Source organism: Equus przewalskii, chromosome 10, assembly GCF_037783145.1.
Source record: "Equus przewalskii isolate Varuska chromosome 10, EquPr2, whole genome shotgun sequence".
Taxonomy (NCBI): Eukaryota; Metazoa; Chordata; class Mammalia; order Perissodactyla; family Equidae; genus Equus; species Equus przewalskii.
In genome coordinates this window covers 25,126,080-25,141,574 of record NC_091840.1, presented here as the reverse complement: position 1 = coordinate 25,141,574, position 15,495 = coordinate 25,126,080, and the positions used below count along the sequence as shown (strand labels likewise).

At 48.5% G+C, this 15,495-nt stretch overlaps 1 protein-coding gene and 1 long non-coding RNA gene across 8 annotated transcripts; one reads left to right on the top strand and one right to left on the bottom strand.

The window, feature by feature from the left end:
- GNGT2 (G protein subunit gamma transducin 2) lies at nucleotides 1-3,329 on the top strand. Of its 7 annotated transcripts, none has more exons than XM_070560630.1 (5): nucleotides 1-369; nucleotides 1,270-1,359; nucleotides 1,841-1,927; nucleotides 2,051-2,156; nucleotides 2,597-3,329. In XM_070560630.1, the coding sequence occupies exons 4-5, from the start codon at nucleotides 2,073-2,075 to the stop codon at nucleotides 2,720-2,722; spliced, it is 210 nt and encodes a 69-aa protein (XP_070416731.1). In that variant the 5' UTR covers nucleotides 1-369; nucleotides 1,270-1,359; nucleotides 1,841-1,927; nucleotides 2,051-2,072; the 3' UTR covers nucleotides 2,723-3,329. The 7 variants fall into 7 exon arrangements, with proteins under 7 accessions (XP_070416731.1, XP_008518592.1, XP_070416732.1 ...); XM_070560631.1 differs by having other exon boundaries at nucleotides 234-369; nucleotides 1,250-1,359; XM_008520370.2 differs by lacking the exon at nucleotides 1,841-1,927.
- On the bottom strand, nucleotides 3,240-9,979 carry LOC139073908 (uncharacterized). Its single transcript, XR_011523074.1, has 2 exons — nucleotides 9,746-9,979; nucleotides 3,240-3,956 (listed from the first exon to the last, which is right to left on the bottom strand). It is a non-coding gene; the product is annotated as an uncharacterized lncRNA (long non-coding RNA).
- Nucleotides 9,980-15,495: the final 5,516 nt, after the last annotated feature.

Here is a 15,495-nt window from a genome sequence, read left to right as displayed (position 1 = left end):
AGGGCAGTGGAGGGCGGAGAGGATATGGAGACCAGTCATGCTGGGGGGCTATAGGGTGTCGGCCCAGCAATAATGGGAAACAGTCGACATAGCGGCGAGAGGACTCAAGTTGGACACCAGAAAGATACAACCAGACATCCCCTGGGAAGTGTTACCAAGTCACTGGAGGGTTACGTGCCATGAAGATCTGGTGTACACGCCTGTGCCTGATGGAGGCAGGACAAGATGAAATTGACCAAGTGTAGCGTGAGAGACTCAGATTAGACAACAGGAAGGACTTGGCTTTGAGAGTCACCACGTTCAAGTTCCGGATTAATTGGCTGGTGTTAGGAAGCAGCGGTGGAGAGAGCACTGAGCTGGCCCCAGGAGGTATGTGCTCTCTTTCCTGCATTAACAGGGGACTTGGGCTTGGTGACCTCTGGGGTCCTGCCCTGATATTAAGTTCTTAGGGCTCGCAGCTGCAAGTGGGACTTGGATCCTGGAGCAGGAGGAGTTGGGATGGACTCTGAGCTCCTCTCTGCCCCTCCCACTGCCCAGTCAGTTATCCTAGAGGCAGGAGAAAAAGATTCCTCGCTGACCATATTGGCCCCTAACATCTGCTCCTCAGGAGGGTCCCCTTGTCATTGGATAGGCATCAGCCTGAAAAGGAGCTCAGTATCTGTTGAACAGCACAGCCCTTGGGTGGTCCTGGGAGGAGACCAAGAGAAAGCTCTGGATGTGGGCCCTGTGCTCAGGGGCTGCTGAGGAAGACCCGTGCCCAGGGGTCAGAGGGAGGCATGGAGGCAAAGAAGCATGGACACGGGCATTGGGGGTGGCCATGGCCCCAAGTGCTGACTGGCCCAGCATCCTAAGTGAGAACAATTTTATTGAATGCGTGAATCAAGACTGAGCTGGGAGAACCTTGTAAGGTGAAATTGTGGGGCTCCAACGAGGACACAGGCTTCTTGGGTGCGGGAAGTTAGAAGCTGGTCTAGGACTTGCCTCATTGGGGAGACCAGCCTCAGAGCAGGCTCAGATGTAGGGGAGGGGCAGCTTGGGAGAGAAGGCAGAGGCAGGGGAGCAGGTAGGGCTGGAGGGTGAGAAGTGGGGAAATAAGCTGTAAGCCAGGGGGTCCCTACAAGAGAGGGGCTGAGGCAGGGGGCAGGGTGTCTGGTCTGCAGGCAGTGAGGGCTTGGAGCCTCCGGCTGGTGGATGGGCTTAGACCCTTGAGCCTATGATCAGCTTAGGCCTCAGAGATTTGCGCTTCCAGACCATCTGCTTTATCCAAAGACTTTCAGCTGATGAGTAGCTGGGAGGCTCAAACAACGTCTTGTCTGAGTCGGAGAGAAGTGACTTGAAGTGCACGCTCTTTCTTGGCAGGTGAGAGGGGCTGAGGTTGCACTGGGCTGGCATCTAGTCTTGGGATTATTGAGGTTAGGCACCGGCAGGCCTTCCTGATAACCCTGCAGCGATGATGATGATGAAGATGATGATAAATGTATTAAGTGTTCATTATGTGCCAGGCAGGGTATTAAAATATTTTATATGCATTTTCTTAGTACTTACAATAATCGTATGAGGTGAGCACTAGTATTACACCCATTTTGCAGATGGGGAAACTAAGACTCAAGGCCACACAGTGTGGAGGCAGCAGAGCCGGGGTCAGAACTGGAGGCTGGCAGGCTCCAGAGCCCTTCTCTTAACCGCAAGGATACACTCTCCCCTGATAGGTCCTGGAGTTTCCTGAAAACTTCTACCTGTCCATCATGTGCAACAATAACTTTGCTTCCCAAGTCTTCCTCACTGAAAGAGACTCCTTTTCTCTCCCTTCTGCATGGGCTGACTCCCGTTTCCTCTGTAGACAGATCCTTATCCAGGGGCAAAGACTATGCCTCGCCCATCAGCCTAGACTCCTGAAGCGGGGGGTGCAGTGAATATATGGTGAACGGTGAGGGGCCTGAACTGCGGGACGTGGTGGGGAAGAGGGTAGAAGTTGAGGTGTGGAGGGTGCAGAGGAGGGAACTGGGGGAGCCCAGGGGATTTGCAATCCCAGCCATGGAATCCTTTCCAGGACCAGGTGTCTCCAGGGCAGGATGGCCCAGGACCTCAGTGAGAAGGAGCTGTTGAAGATGGAGGTGGAGCAGCTGAAGAAGGAAGTGAAGAACACTAGACTTCCGGTGAGCCTCCTCTCCCCTTCCCTGGCCCTCTTCTCTATCCCTTCCTGTTCCTCACGGAGCCAGGACACGAGGAAGGAACAGATGGACAATGGCGTGGTAGGACCTCTCCAGGACAGTAGAAGGAGCAGGAGGTGTCTCTGGGATGGGGTAGGATGTGGGAAGAGGCCAGGGTCTGACCCCACTGAGGTGCACGGGAGAGAACCCGGGAGCTGGAGGGCTCCGTGTGTCCAGCCCTGTCTCCAGGAGGGGCCTGGCCAAGCGGCCCTTGGAGGTAAGAGTTGGGCCATGTGGTTCTGGTCGAGGAACTGACATCCTTCTCCCACTTGCCTGTCCCTTTCATCTTTCTCCTCTCTGCCCCAAAGCCTGTTTTCTTGGGACTGACCAAGGCATGGATCCTGAGCAACAAACAAGAGCTAGAAGCATACTTTGCTTTCTCGCAGATTTCCAAGACAGGAAAGGAAATCAAGGAATATGTGGAGGCTGAAGCAGGAAATGACCCACTTCTCAAAGGCGTCCCTGAGGACAAGAATCCCTTCAAGGAGAAGGGCTCTTGTGTGATCAGCTGATGGTGCCGGTGGCCCTCACCTCAACGTCTGTCCCTCCTCAGCCCCAGTCCTCACCCGGCACCAACTGTCCCGGGACACCCAGCGAACCCAGGAATTTTCACCCTCTCTTAGTCACAGAATGAGTAAAGATACCTGACTGCGTTCATTGTGAATCCGTTCCCCAATCCCGCTTTCAACTCTTTTCTCCCATTGTCTCCTCCGCCTGCTGGGTCCGTGCTGACCACACTTGGAAACACTCTGAGCTTCCCCAGCTTAGCAGTTGGCCCCTGCTGTCGCGGGATCTGAGGTGCCTGCAATATTCTGAGACCCCAGAGGGCAGTCCTTAGGCAACATTCACCCCTCCTTACAACCCCGCCCATCCTTCCCCTCCACTCTCTTCCTAGGAACAAGCATTGCCATCAGAGTACTTTGGGTTGGGAGCCGGAGTTGGGGAATCCTTGCTCCCGTCTCATGTCCCACCCTGTGGTCCTCCTTCTAGTCATTTAGATCACCCCTGATGGCCTGATGACAAAAAGAGTTTGTAAAGACATGATGTCATGATTTATTTACTATTATTGAGGGTCTATTATGTGCTGGGCACTAAAGATTAAAGAGTGAGCAAGACTAACGTGGCTCCTGTTTTCATGGAATTTAGCAGAGAAGACATGGAACAAAGAGTTTACGATTAGATCAGTGAGTGCTGCTATGGGGAAAGGAAAGTCAGGGGTGGTATAGGAGCACACAGCAGACAGACATTGAGGGCCATGCCCAAGGTCAGTGGGAACGGCTGCAGACCAGTGGGGGCAGGGGCAGAACGGGGCGTGGTAAGACATGGGGCTGGAGAGGGAGATAGGGTCAAGTCTTAAAGGACCTTCTGTGAGCTCAGTTAAGAACTTTCCTTTTCACCCTCAGGGCAGTAAGCTTCAGCCTGTGAATGTATTTAAGTAGCCGAGGGACAGGCTTTGATTAGCAGAAGAGAGGCTGGATCCTGGTCGGAGCCGGGAGTACAACGAAGATGGGAAGTGAGGGGCCGGCCTGGTGGTGCAGTGGTTAAGTTCGCACGTTCTGTTTTGGCGGCCCGGGGTTCCCCGGTTCGGATCCCGGGTGAGGACATGGCACCGCTTGGCATGCCATGCTGTGGTAGGCGTCCCACATATAAAGTAGAGGAAGATGGGCACGGATGTTAGCTCAGGGCCAGTCTTCTTCAGCAAAAAGAGGAGGATTTGCAGCAGATGTTAGCTCAGGACTTATCTTCCTGAAAAAAAAAAGAAGAAGAAGGGAACTGATTCCTGGGCCTTGATAGCAAGGTGATTACTATCTAAAGGAGCCACAGACAGACACTTGTGATACAATGTGTTCAGTGCAACCTCAGAGAGGTCTGTGTGGGGTATGATGGGGACCTGTGGAAGGGCTACCAAATCCAGCTGAATGAGTGCATAGCCTCCTGGAAGAGCGGACAGGAAAGGTCTCTAGAAGGAGGTGATGTCCTGAACTGAGTCCTAAAGGGTTAAGTTGTAAATGGGTGGATGGATGGCAAATCTGATTGAAGGCACAGTCTAAACAGAGGCATAGATATGAGAAAAGGAAAGAACCAGAGTTTCAATGCAAACACCAGTCAGGCTGGAGTTGTTGGAATGGCAAGAGACAGGCCTCGGTCCCTAGGATACTCTGGAAAGGTGGAGGTGGAGGTGACCAGAGGGGTCTTGTTTGCTGTACTAAACAACCTCATCGTCTGGGAGTGAGTCGGTAATGTTTGTACTTAGAAAGAAATTGGCTTTTGGTAAGATTGGAACGGGGAAAGAATAAAGGCAGAGAGACAATTAAGGAGGCGATCGTTAGCTCAGGGGAGAGGTGAATTAGGGCAGTGGCTATAAGTCTCTAGAGGGAGAGGTGGGCTGGTGAGACCTGGGGAATAAGGTTTTCAGATCTTGACATCTCATCGAGTGATGGGTGAGGGACAGGAAGTGTCACGGATGACGTCCAAGTTTCTGGTTTGGGGCATTGCTAGAAAGGACTGAAAGCAAGGCTCTAACAACAAAGCTCACGTAATACAGTGACCTGACATAGAGGAGCAGACTCGCTGAGCACCCCTCTCCAGTGCGCCACAGCTGTGCTGTGAGCACGTCCTGCTCCCACTGGTGAGGTCTTGGGCCACTGGTCAGAATCCAGGATCTCCTGGGGAGTGTCCACTCCTTTCCCAATTCCATCCTGACCCCACTTTGCTATTCTGCAACCTAGAAAAAATTCAGACACTCTCAATATACTCCACTCAAAGGAAGGCAAAGAAGAGGAATGAGAAAGAGAAAATATTTAAATATAACAATTCCTTTTTTTTTTTTTGAGGAAGTTTGGCCCTGAGCTAACTACTGCCAATCCTCCTGTTTTTGCTGAGGAAGACTGGCCCTGAGCTAACATCCATGCCCATCTTCCTCTACTTTATATGTGGGATGCCTACCACAGCATGGCTTTTGCCAAGCGGTGCCATGTCCACACCCGGGATCCAAACCAGCAAACCCTGGTCCACCGAAGCAAAACGTGCGAACTTAACCGCTGCGCCACCGGGCCAACCTCAAATACAACAATTCTTATTTTTTTAAATGGGGAAGGGTGAATATTCCATGTGGCTCCAGCCGTAAAAAAGGAAAAACAGATGGGGTCACAGTCATATGGCTATAGGCCATGTGGCTATGGCTTCTTTCCTCCACCTACCGAGAGCTGTTCTCCTACCTTCAGGCAGAATCTCATGGTTGGAGTTCTTGGTCCAGAGGGTTGACTCCGACCTTTATTCCTAAGGATTTTGAACCCTTAGTGGGACTCTGAGTAGAGCAGTAGTTTCTTCTGTACCCCTTTACTCAGGCCATGATGCCCCAGGTGTTCTCTCAGCTCCACCCATACTCTTCCTGGCCACCCCGAGGTGTGGTGACAATCCTAGGACCCCTGAGCCTCAAGATCAGTCATTGGCCCAACACCCTCCCCCCCTTTCCTGTCTGTTTTCCTAGTGCCAGAAGGAGCCTCAAATGGCTGAGGGTGATCTCAGCTTCCACTTCAAAGGAATTATTATTCTGCGCCCGGTGGCAGCATTCCCTCCTTGCGGCCCGAATCTTCACCTCAGCAAGGTCAGAGGATGAGAATGATCGTTCTGAGAGTGAGTGACTGATGTAAGCGGAGCCATCCATCCCCGCGTCTATCTCATAGATCTTTGAATTGTTTAGCCATGAAAGCATAGCACTGTCTGTCGTTACTGGTTCGGTTCAGGGCACACCCAGCAGCCTTCGGACAGCACCTCATCTTTGCAACGTGGTGTCTCCCAGCTGGCACCAAAGCGGGCCAGTCCTTCATTCTCTAAAGCCACCAGCTTCCACATGATGGACACATGATGACAGCAAATCTTATGGACATTAGCCTCTTGTCTTACTTCTTTTTTTTAATTCAGTAGTTTCATTTTGAAATAATTTTAGATTTACGGAAGAGTTGCCAAGATAGTACAGAAAGTTCCCACATGCACTTCACCCAGCTTCCCCTAATGTTAACATCTTACATAAACATGGTACTTTTACTAAAACTGAGAAATTAACGTCTGCACAATACTATTAATTAAACTCCAGACTCTGTTTAGATTTCCCTGGCTTTTCCACCAATGTTGTCCTTCTGTTCGAGGGTCTGCCTTACACTTTGTGTCTTTCTTCTTTTTGCTTCTTGGTTGGAGATAGCATGGTCTGGGATACCACGGCCAGCTGGAAGACATCCCATAAGCGCATAGATGGGAGCGTTGGCAGAGTCATGGCAGGCAAGGAACAGAAATCCACTTCCTAAATAAGTGCCTATTCCAGTGAGGACAACTCTCTGTCCCCTCCGTTGACCTGCCACCAGAGAACTGGCTGGCTGCCTTGAGGTCAGGTGCTGTATGAGGGGCTCAGGGTCGGCACTGTTGCTGGCTCATTGGGCAGTGGTGGAGCTGCGCTGGGCCGGATGAAGGGCAGCCCATGCTCTCCCACATGCATAACCTCTATTCCTGCCTTGTTTCATGAGCCCTAGTCAGCCCAGTGGTCATCCCATCTACGGGGTTCTAAAGAACCTCTTCTGCAGGGGCTGGCCTTCTGGTAAACCTGCTCGTGACACTTGAATATTTTCAGTCTCTGGCTCATCCTAAGGAGACCAGCCACAGAGCCCTCCCCAGACCTTCTTGTCGTCAGTCCCTCAATTGTACTCTAAGACCTCGATCATCTGACCAGAACCTTAATTGCTTCCCAGGAGTCAGAGAGGAAGGACTTCCTTTCCCCCTGACTTTCGGGGCCATGCTGAGAAGGGCTGTTCGCAGAGAGAGGGGAATCACGGGGCTCCAGGCACTCAGGGAGATTAGGGACTGAACTGGGGAAGTGGAGGAAGAAGGGAGAGGAGGTGACGAATTCGAGGGATAATTAGGAAGTAAAATTTTCAGGGCTTAGAGATTGATCGAAGGTTGGCAGAAAGGCAAGGAAACGATCAAGGACGACCTCACGTTTCTATCTCGGATGACTGAGTGAACGGTGGTGTCACCAGCTGGAAAGCCCTCCCCAGTAGCAGATTCTAGATAATTCCCCCAGGCTCCCCCTCTGTCCCCTTGTGCCCTGCGGAGAATCACTGCTTGGTGGTAGCTGGTACTACAAAAGCAGGTGAGACTGCTTAAGACAGCTGCAAGGATCAAGACGAGAGGAGGCCAAAAATTGAACTTGGAGGGCCAGCCCTGTGGCCGAGTGGTTAAGTTCACGCACTCTGCTTCAGCAGCCCAGGGTTTTGCCCTTTCAGACCCTGGGTGCGGACCTAACACCTCTCATCGGGCCATGCTGAGGTGGTGTCCCATATGCCACAACTAGAAGGACCCACAACTAAAATATACAGCTATGTATTGGGGGGATTTGGGGAGAAGAAGGAAAAATTTTTAAAAAATAAAAAAAGAATTTGAGGGGCTGGCCCCATGGCTGAGTGGTTAAGTTTGTGTGCTCTGCTTCGGTGGCCCAGGGTTTCACCGGTTCGGATCCTGGGCGGGGACATGGCACCGCTCATCAGGCCACGCTGAGGCAGCATCCCATATGCCACAGCTACAAGGACCCACAACTAAAATATACAACTATATACTGGGGGGATTCGGGGAGAAAAAAGCAGAAAGAAAAAAAAAGAAGAAAAAATGTATTACTAAAAAAAAAAAATTGAACTTGGAGAACATCAGCATCTCTGGCTGGGGTAGAAGAAAAGAGCCGTGAAAAGAACTGAGAAGGGAGGGTCAGAAGTGTGAAGATGCCAAGCAAAGACTGGATAATTGAAATTCTGACGGTGCTGAGCAGTAAAACGAGGGCAAGGCAGGAAGAGAGGGGCAGTGCTCTCAACTCCTGATTTCACGGTCAGCTAACATCAAGCTGAGTCATTTTCAAGTTTCAATTCTGTATCACCTTCCTTCCACACTCCACATTCACCAGACACTCCCAGGATGGGATTCCCAGGAGGGCAACGGCTGACCGGTTGATCGGGCCTCAGCTCCTGGGGCTGGCAGCAGCTCGAAACCCTCCTAGTGGATCAGGCAGCCCAGCGCCCGGACCCCTGTGCCTTCTGGATCTCACGCCTGCAGCCTGGAGGGAGTGGAATGGGGATGGAGTCTTGTCTGCTTGGCATCTTGGTGCCTTAGGCAGAGGACAATTACCCAACCGTGACCTCTGGGCCTCTAGGAAAGTTAGAGCCCTCTGCCACCCCCCACCAATTCCCTACCTGAGCTTGAGGCCTGGGGACAAGACCAGCTTCACGGGTGTGTTGGACCCGTGCTGTCACACACAGCCTCCTGCTTAGAAGGGCCCTGTGCTTAGTTTAACACTCTGCTATCGCTGTCTTGAAATTCTTAACTTTTCAACAAGGGCTCTCATTCTCATTTTGCCCTGGGCCTACATGTGTCCGGTCCTGAGAAGGGAGACAGAGGCCCGGGCCTGGTGAGGGAGGCAGGATGCTCATCCAGGAGCAGGGTTTCACGTGCGGTTCAAACTAGCACCCACAGCATCCTGGCCCCTGTCCTCCTCCACCATTTCTGAGGGTTAGAGGCTGGGGGAGAGGGGCAACTCGGGGTAGTTTCCCAAGTCCGCTTGGTTCCTCTGACTTTCCCATTCTCTACCAGACCACGGAAATGAGTGACGTGGGTGACTCATCGTCTGCAGCATCAGAGCGGAGGAAACAGAAACCAGGGAGGCCAGGAGAGGAGAGAGGCAAGCAAAGAAGAGCGGGAAGCTGCCTCTCCCCCGCCCACTTCCCCCATCGCGTCTAATCAGATGCGAATTCCTACAGATTCTGCCTTCTCCATCTCTCACGCCCTCATCTGTTTGTCCCTCTGCTCCCTCTGCCATGCGCTTAGTTAGGGACTCACCACCTCTCACTCCGGGATTCAACAGCCTCCCACAGAACTTCCCATCTACCTGGCCCCATCCAGCCGCCCCTCACTGCTAGTGTCTTCTCTGTGGCTCCCTTGCTTAAAACTCTTCTTGACTCTCTGCCCCCTGGAAGACCAAGTCATGACTTCTGGGTTTAGCACCAAGGCCCTTCCTACACCGTAAGGGGCCCTGCTGACCTCAGGGGACCTCAGCTCTCCCACTGCTCACACCCCTGCCCCCAGGGCTCCAGTCAGCTTCTCTTAACTCCTCCCTGGGTTCCTGCCATGCTTGAGACATCTTATCATGCTACCCCTGCTATCCTACAGTCACAACCAGGTTTAAGCATCTCGTAAGCTTTCCCCGACTCTCTCCTTGGTGACTGAAGGAACAAGCCATTCAGAATGAGGTGGATCAGAACTCAAGTGGTGTGAAGGGAGCGGGGGAACAGTCCTCTCTCCTTTTCTCCCCCTAATTTCCTCTCTGGAGAAACCAATGTCACCTGGTTCTCATGGCACCTTTCAGAGGTGTTTTAGGCATATACAAGCCAACAATACACACAAACCTCCCTTTTTTACACAAATAGTAGCATGTACGTGTTGTTCTGTGCTTGGGTCTTAATTTCTTTTTTTTCCACGTTCCCCAGGTGGATTTCACTTACCTTTGTGTCCGAGTATACGCCTGAGCCCAGTACTTTTCATTTTACATTCTATTTCAGTCTTTGATTGATCAGTCAAGATTTCAAGCTTCTTGGGGCCTGCCCCGTGGCTGAGTGGTTAAGTTCGCGCGCTCCGGGGCAGCGGCCCAGGGTTCGGATCCTGGGCGCGGAGATAGCACCGCTCGTCAGGCCACGTTGAGGCAGCGTCCCATTTGCCACAACTAGAAGGACCTGCAACTGTACCAGGGGGGATTTGGGGAGATAAAAAAGCAGGGAGAAAAAAAAAAGATTAGCCACAGTTGTTAGCTCAGGCGCAAATCTTTTAAAAAAAAAAAAAATGATTTCAAGCTCCTTGAGGGAGAGGTCAAGTGTTTTATTTTTGTATCTCTAGCACCTAGAACCCAGTAAGTGCTCAACAAATGGGTGTTAAATGATGGTGTGTGTTCTCTAATTTACAGGCTTCCTACATGCCAGGCATTGTGATAAGTGTTGCACGTACGTTGCCTCGTGTACAAATGAATCAGCAAGGAAGATAATGAACGGACAACCCTGGGAATCTAGCGCAAGGGAGAGACCAGGCTAGGCACAGACCTGGCTTCCCTGGTGGTCTTGGCGCTCTGCCCTCTGCTGGTGACTCTGGTTAGGGACAACATACAGCAGGTGCTAGCTTCTGGAAAATGCCCTCCTCTGGGGGCCCTTCATGGGAATAAAACTATTGGAAAGGGCTCCTCAGACTGTTGGTGAGGAGGAGAGAGACGTTCTCCCCTGAGCTACTGGGGATGGAAAGAGAAGGAAATGTGGAGGGGGTCTCAGAGAAGCTGGAGCTAGGAGAGGAAGCACGGGGGGATGGTAGTGAGCTCATAAGTGTTTTACTAACTGTGGGTGAGAACCATTCATGAGTTATGGAATCAATTTAATAGATTGTGACCAACTTTTACTTTATTTATTTTTTTTTTTGAGGAATATTAGCCCTGAGCTAACATCTGCTGCCAATCCTCCTCTTTTTTGCTGGGGAAGACTGGCCCTGAGCTAACATCCATGCCCATCTTCCTTTACTTTATATGTGGGACACCTGCCACAGCATGGCTTGGTAAACAGTGTGTAGATTTGTACCCAGGATCCGAACAGTCGAATGCCGGGCAGCTAAAGCGGAACGTGTGAACTTAACCACTGTGCCACTGGGCTGGCCCCTGAGACCAACTTTTAAAAAATACAGAATATCAGAGTGTACTTTTACATGTGGTGTCAATGCAAATAATCCATAATCAATCTATAAATCAAAATTGGGGTGAGTTTATTAAGAAGTAGGTTTGAGGACTATAGCCCTGGGCCTTCCTTCTCCAAGGAAAGAAGGGCGCCAAAGAAGTGGGGTGTACAGAGTAGTTAAGTACCATCTTGGAACAAAGAGTGTACATCGCATATGATAGGAATGTCCCTTTTCACAATTGTCACAAGATGCTTAGCTGGCACAGCAGGTTGGTGGTCAGCAGGTCAATGGTCACAAGGTGAGCACAGCAGGTCGGTAATTAATCCTTAGTTCCCAGGAAGAGATGCTTATTAAGGAAATGCCGATGGGCGGAGGTGCGGGGAAGGGAGAGTTACATCCCTATCTTTAAGGGCATCATTTTTGTCTGTGGGACATAGTAAACGTTTAAAGCACAGGTACAATGCCTGCTCAACGGGCCACATCAGGCCCTTTTGGAAAAACAAGGTCAAGCCAAATTAGTTTTAAACCAAATGGCTTCTTCATATACTCCAGTATATCCTATTGCTTTTCACTTATTTTTCAGCAGTAAAGGTGAATACTGTTTCTTAAACGTTTGTTTCAGTTTTGCATATATGTGTACTGGTTTGTGATGTAAAACAGACATCTTACTGAGAGTCTTGGTGCAAACGAACAAACAGAAACAAAAAACGATGAAAGCCGTTGAAGAAATGGTGAGAAAGGTCCTGGTGAGTATAGGTCCTGAGTGAGCTCGAGGATTTACAGCAGAATCAAACCTCAGAGCAGAAGGCAAGGCAACTTTTCTATTACAGAGCCCAATCTCCACCTCAGTGTGGAAATCTTCCTACAGTCCCAAGTGACAAAGACCTTTAACTCCCCCCTCCCCCAGGAGACCTCCACGCATCAGAAGCTCAGAATTTCTCAAGCCTGTTCTGTTGACGGACAACTCAAATAGAAAGTTCTTCCTATTTTCCCCTCTAACTTCCAGCCACAAGTTCTCATTCTCTGCCTCTGTTGCAACCCTGTGAGTTTTGTGTTCCTCCCCATGTAAACATGTTCTGGGGCTGGCCCAGTGGCACAGGGGTTAAGTGCACACGTTCCGCTTCGGTGGCCTGGGGTTAGCCGGTTCGGATCCCGGGTGCACACTGGGCACCACTTGGCACACCATGCTGTGGTAGGCGTCCCACATATAAAGTAGAGGAAGATGGGCATGGATGTTAGCTCAGGGCCAGTCTTGCTCAGCAAAAAGAGGAAGATTGGCAGCAGTTAGCTCAGGGCTAATCGTCCTCCAAAAAAATAAATAAATAAACTTGTGTTCTTTCCTCAAGAATCTGAGCTTCCGTAATCTTCGCTATTCTGATTGTCTGTCTAGCAGTTACCATTATTGAGCCTGTCGTGGATCAGATGCAAAGAAAAGGACTTTTTGCTTGTTATATTACTAATTCTCACAACACTGCCATGCAAAAGACATCATTGTTGTCCTTTTACAGATAAGGCTCAGAATATTTTTAATTTTTCCAGCTTTATTGAGATACAATTGACTATAACATTGTATAAGTTTAAGGTGTACAACATAGTGATTTGATATACAGTATATATTTTGAAATGGTTACAGTAAGTTTAGTTAACACATCCATCATCTCACATTATTACAATTTCAGAACATTTAAATGCTTATGCATCCAGCCAGTTAGTAGCAGAATGAAATTTTTGGATGTCTTTGTGTGATGCCTAGAATTGAATCTGATCCTCCAAATGTGGTTCGGCTGACTCAGAGTAAAGGATCTTCATCCTGACTCCCTCTCTTTGGACAAACTTTTTTTTTTTTGGTGAAGAAAATTGGCCCTGAGCTAACATCTGTTGCCAATCTTCCTCTTTTTGCTTGAGAAAGATTGCTGCTGAGCGTGGCTTGAGGAGCAGTGTGCGTGTCTGCACCCAGAATTCGAACCTGAGAACCCTGTGCTGTGGAACTGTAGCATAAACCCAACCACTGCACCACCGGGTGGCCCCTGGACAAACTTTTGATCTCAAATTCCTCACTTTTTCAGTTGAGAAAATATACATTCAGAATAGTAAATACGTCATAATATGGTTTTTTAAAATTGCAGTAACATTGGTTTGTAAATTTCAGGCGTACCTCATTATATTTTGATTCCTGTGTAGATTACATCCTCTTCACCACTCAAAGACCAATTACCATCCATCACCACACACATGTGCCTAATCACCCCTTTTGCCCTCCTCCCTCCGCTTCCCCTCTGGTAACCACCAATCCAATCTCCATCTCTATGTGATTGTTGTTATTTTTATCTTCTCCTTATGAGTGAGATCATATAGTATTTGACTTTCTCCCTCTGACTTATTTCGCTTAACATAATACTCTCAAGGCGCATCCACGTTGTCACAAATGGCCGGATTTCATCATTTCTTATGGCTAAATAGTATTTCATTGTGTATATATACCACATCTTCTTTATCCACTCATCCCTTCTTGGGCACTTACGTTGTTTCCAAGTCTTGGCTACTGTGAATAATGCTGTAATGAACATAGGGGTGCAAGTATCTTTACGCATTCGTGTTTTCATCTTCTTTGGATAAATACCCAGCAGTGGAATAGCTGGATTGTATGGTAGATCTATTCTTAATTTTTTGAGGAATCTCCATACTGTTTCCCATAGTGGCTGCACTAGTTTGCACTCCCACCAGCAGCCTGTGAGAGTTCCCTTCTCTCCACATCCTCCCCAACACTTGCTGTTTCCTGTCTAGTTAATTATAGCCATTCTGACTGGAGTGAGGTGATAGCTCATTGTGGTTTTGATTTGCATTTCCCTGATAGTTAATGATGTTGAACATCCTTTCATGTGCCTGTTGGCCATCTGTATATCTTCTTTGGAGAAATGTCTGTTCAGATCTTTTTTTTTTTAGATTGGCACCTGAGCTAACAACATTGCCAATCTTTTTTTTTTTTTCTGCTTTTTCTCCCAAATCGCCCCAGTATATAGTTGTATATTTTATTTAGTTGTGGGTCCTTCTAGTTGTGGCATGTGGGACGCTGCCTCCACATGACCTGATGAGTGATGCCATGTCTGCGCCCAGGATTCGAACTGGCAAAACCCTGGGCTGCCGAAGCAGAGCGTGCAAACTTAACCACTTGGCCATGGGCTGGCCCCTGTTCAGATCTTTTGCCCATTTTTTAATTGGGTTTTTTTTCCTTTTTCTCCCAAAGCCCCCCCAGTACATTGTTGTGTACTTTTTTAGTTGTGGGTCCTTCTAGTTGTGGTATGTGGGACGCTGCCTCAGCCTGGCTTGATGAGCAGTGCCATGTCCACATCCAGGATTCAAACTGGCAAAACCCTGGGCCGCTGAAGCAGAGTGTGTGAACTTAACCACTTGGCCATGGGGCCAGTCCCATAATTGGGTTGTTGGTTTTTTTTGTTGCTGAGATATATGAGTTCTTTATGTATCTTGGATATTAACCCCTTATTGGATATGTGGTTTGCAAATATCTTCTCCCAATTGTTAGGTTGTCTTTTCATTTTGTTGATGGTTTCCTTTGCTGTGCAGAAGCTTTTTAGTTTGATGTAGTCCCATTTGTTTATTTTTTCTATTGTTTCCCTTGCCCTGTCAGACATGGTACTTGAAGATATGCTGCTAAGACCAAGTCAAAGAGCATACTGCCTGCGTTTTCCTCTAGAAGTTTCATGGTTTCAGGTCTTACATTCAGATCTTTAATCCATTTTGAGTTAATTTTTGTGCATGGTGTGAGATAAAATGGTCTATTTTCATTCTTTTGCATGTGGCTGTCCAGTTTTCCCGACAGCATTTGTTGAAGAGACTTTCCTTTCTCCATTGAATATTCTTGGCTCCCTTGTCGACTATTAGCTGTCCATAGATGTGTGGGTTTATTTCTGGGCTCTCGATTCTGTTCCATTGATCTGTGTGTCCATTTTTGTGCCAGTACCATGCTGTTTTGGTTACTATAGCTTTGCAGTATATTTTGAAATCAGGGAGCATGATACCCCCAGCTTTGTTCTTTTTATCATGGTTCCTTTGGCTATTCAGGGTCTTTTGTTGTTCCATATAAATTTTAGGATTCTTTGTTCTGTTTCTGTGAAAATGTTGTTGGAACTTTGATAGGGATTGCATTGAATCTGTAAATTGCTTTAGGAAGTATAGACATTTAACTATGTTAATTCTTCCAATTCAAGAGTACAGAATATCTTTCCATTTCTTTGTGTGTTCTTCAATTTCTTCCAACAATGTTTTATAGTTTTCAGTGTACAGATCTTTCACCTCTTTGGTTAAGTTTATTCCTAGGTATTTTATTCTTTTTGTCGCAATTGTAAATGAGATTGTATTCTTTTTATTTATTTATTTTTTTTTAGGAAGATTAGCCCTGAGCTAACTGCTGCCAATCCTCCTCTTTTTGCTGAGGAAGACTGGCCCTGAGCTAACATCCATGCCCATCTTCCTCTACTTTATATGTGGGACACCTGCCACAGCATGGTGTGCCAAGCAGTGCCATGTC

What these genes read in the sequence shown, in the direction of transcription:
- GNGT2 (XM_008520370.2), top strand. Translation starts at nt 2,073, where the DNA reads ATGGCCCAGGACCTCAGTGAGAAGGAGCTGTTGAAGATGGAGGTGGAG. An exon ending in TGAAGAACACTAGACTTCCG is followed by an intron (nt 2,157 to 2,596) that starts GTGAGCCTCCTC and finishes GCTTTCTCGCAG; the next exon opens with ATTTCCAAGACAGGAAAGGA.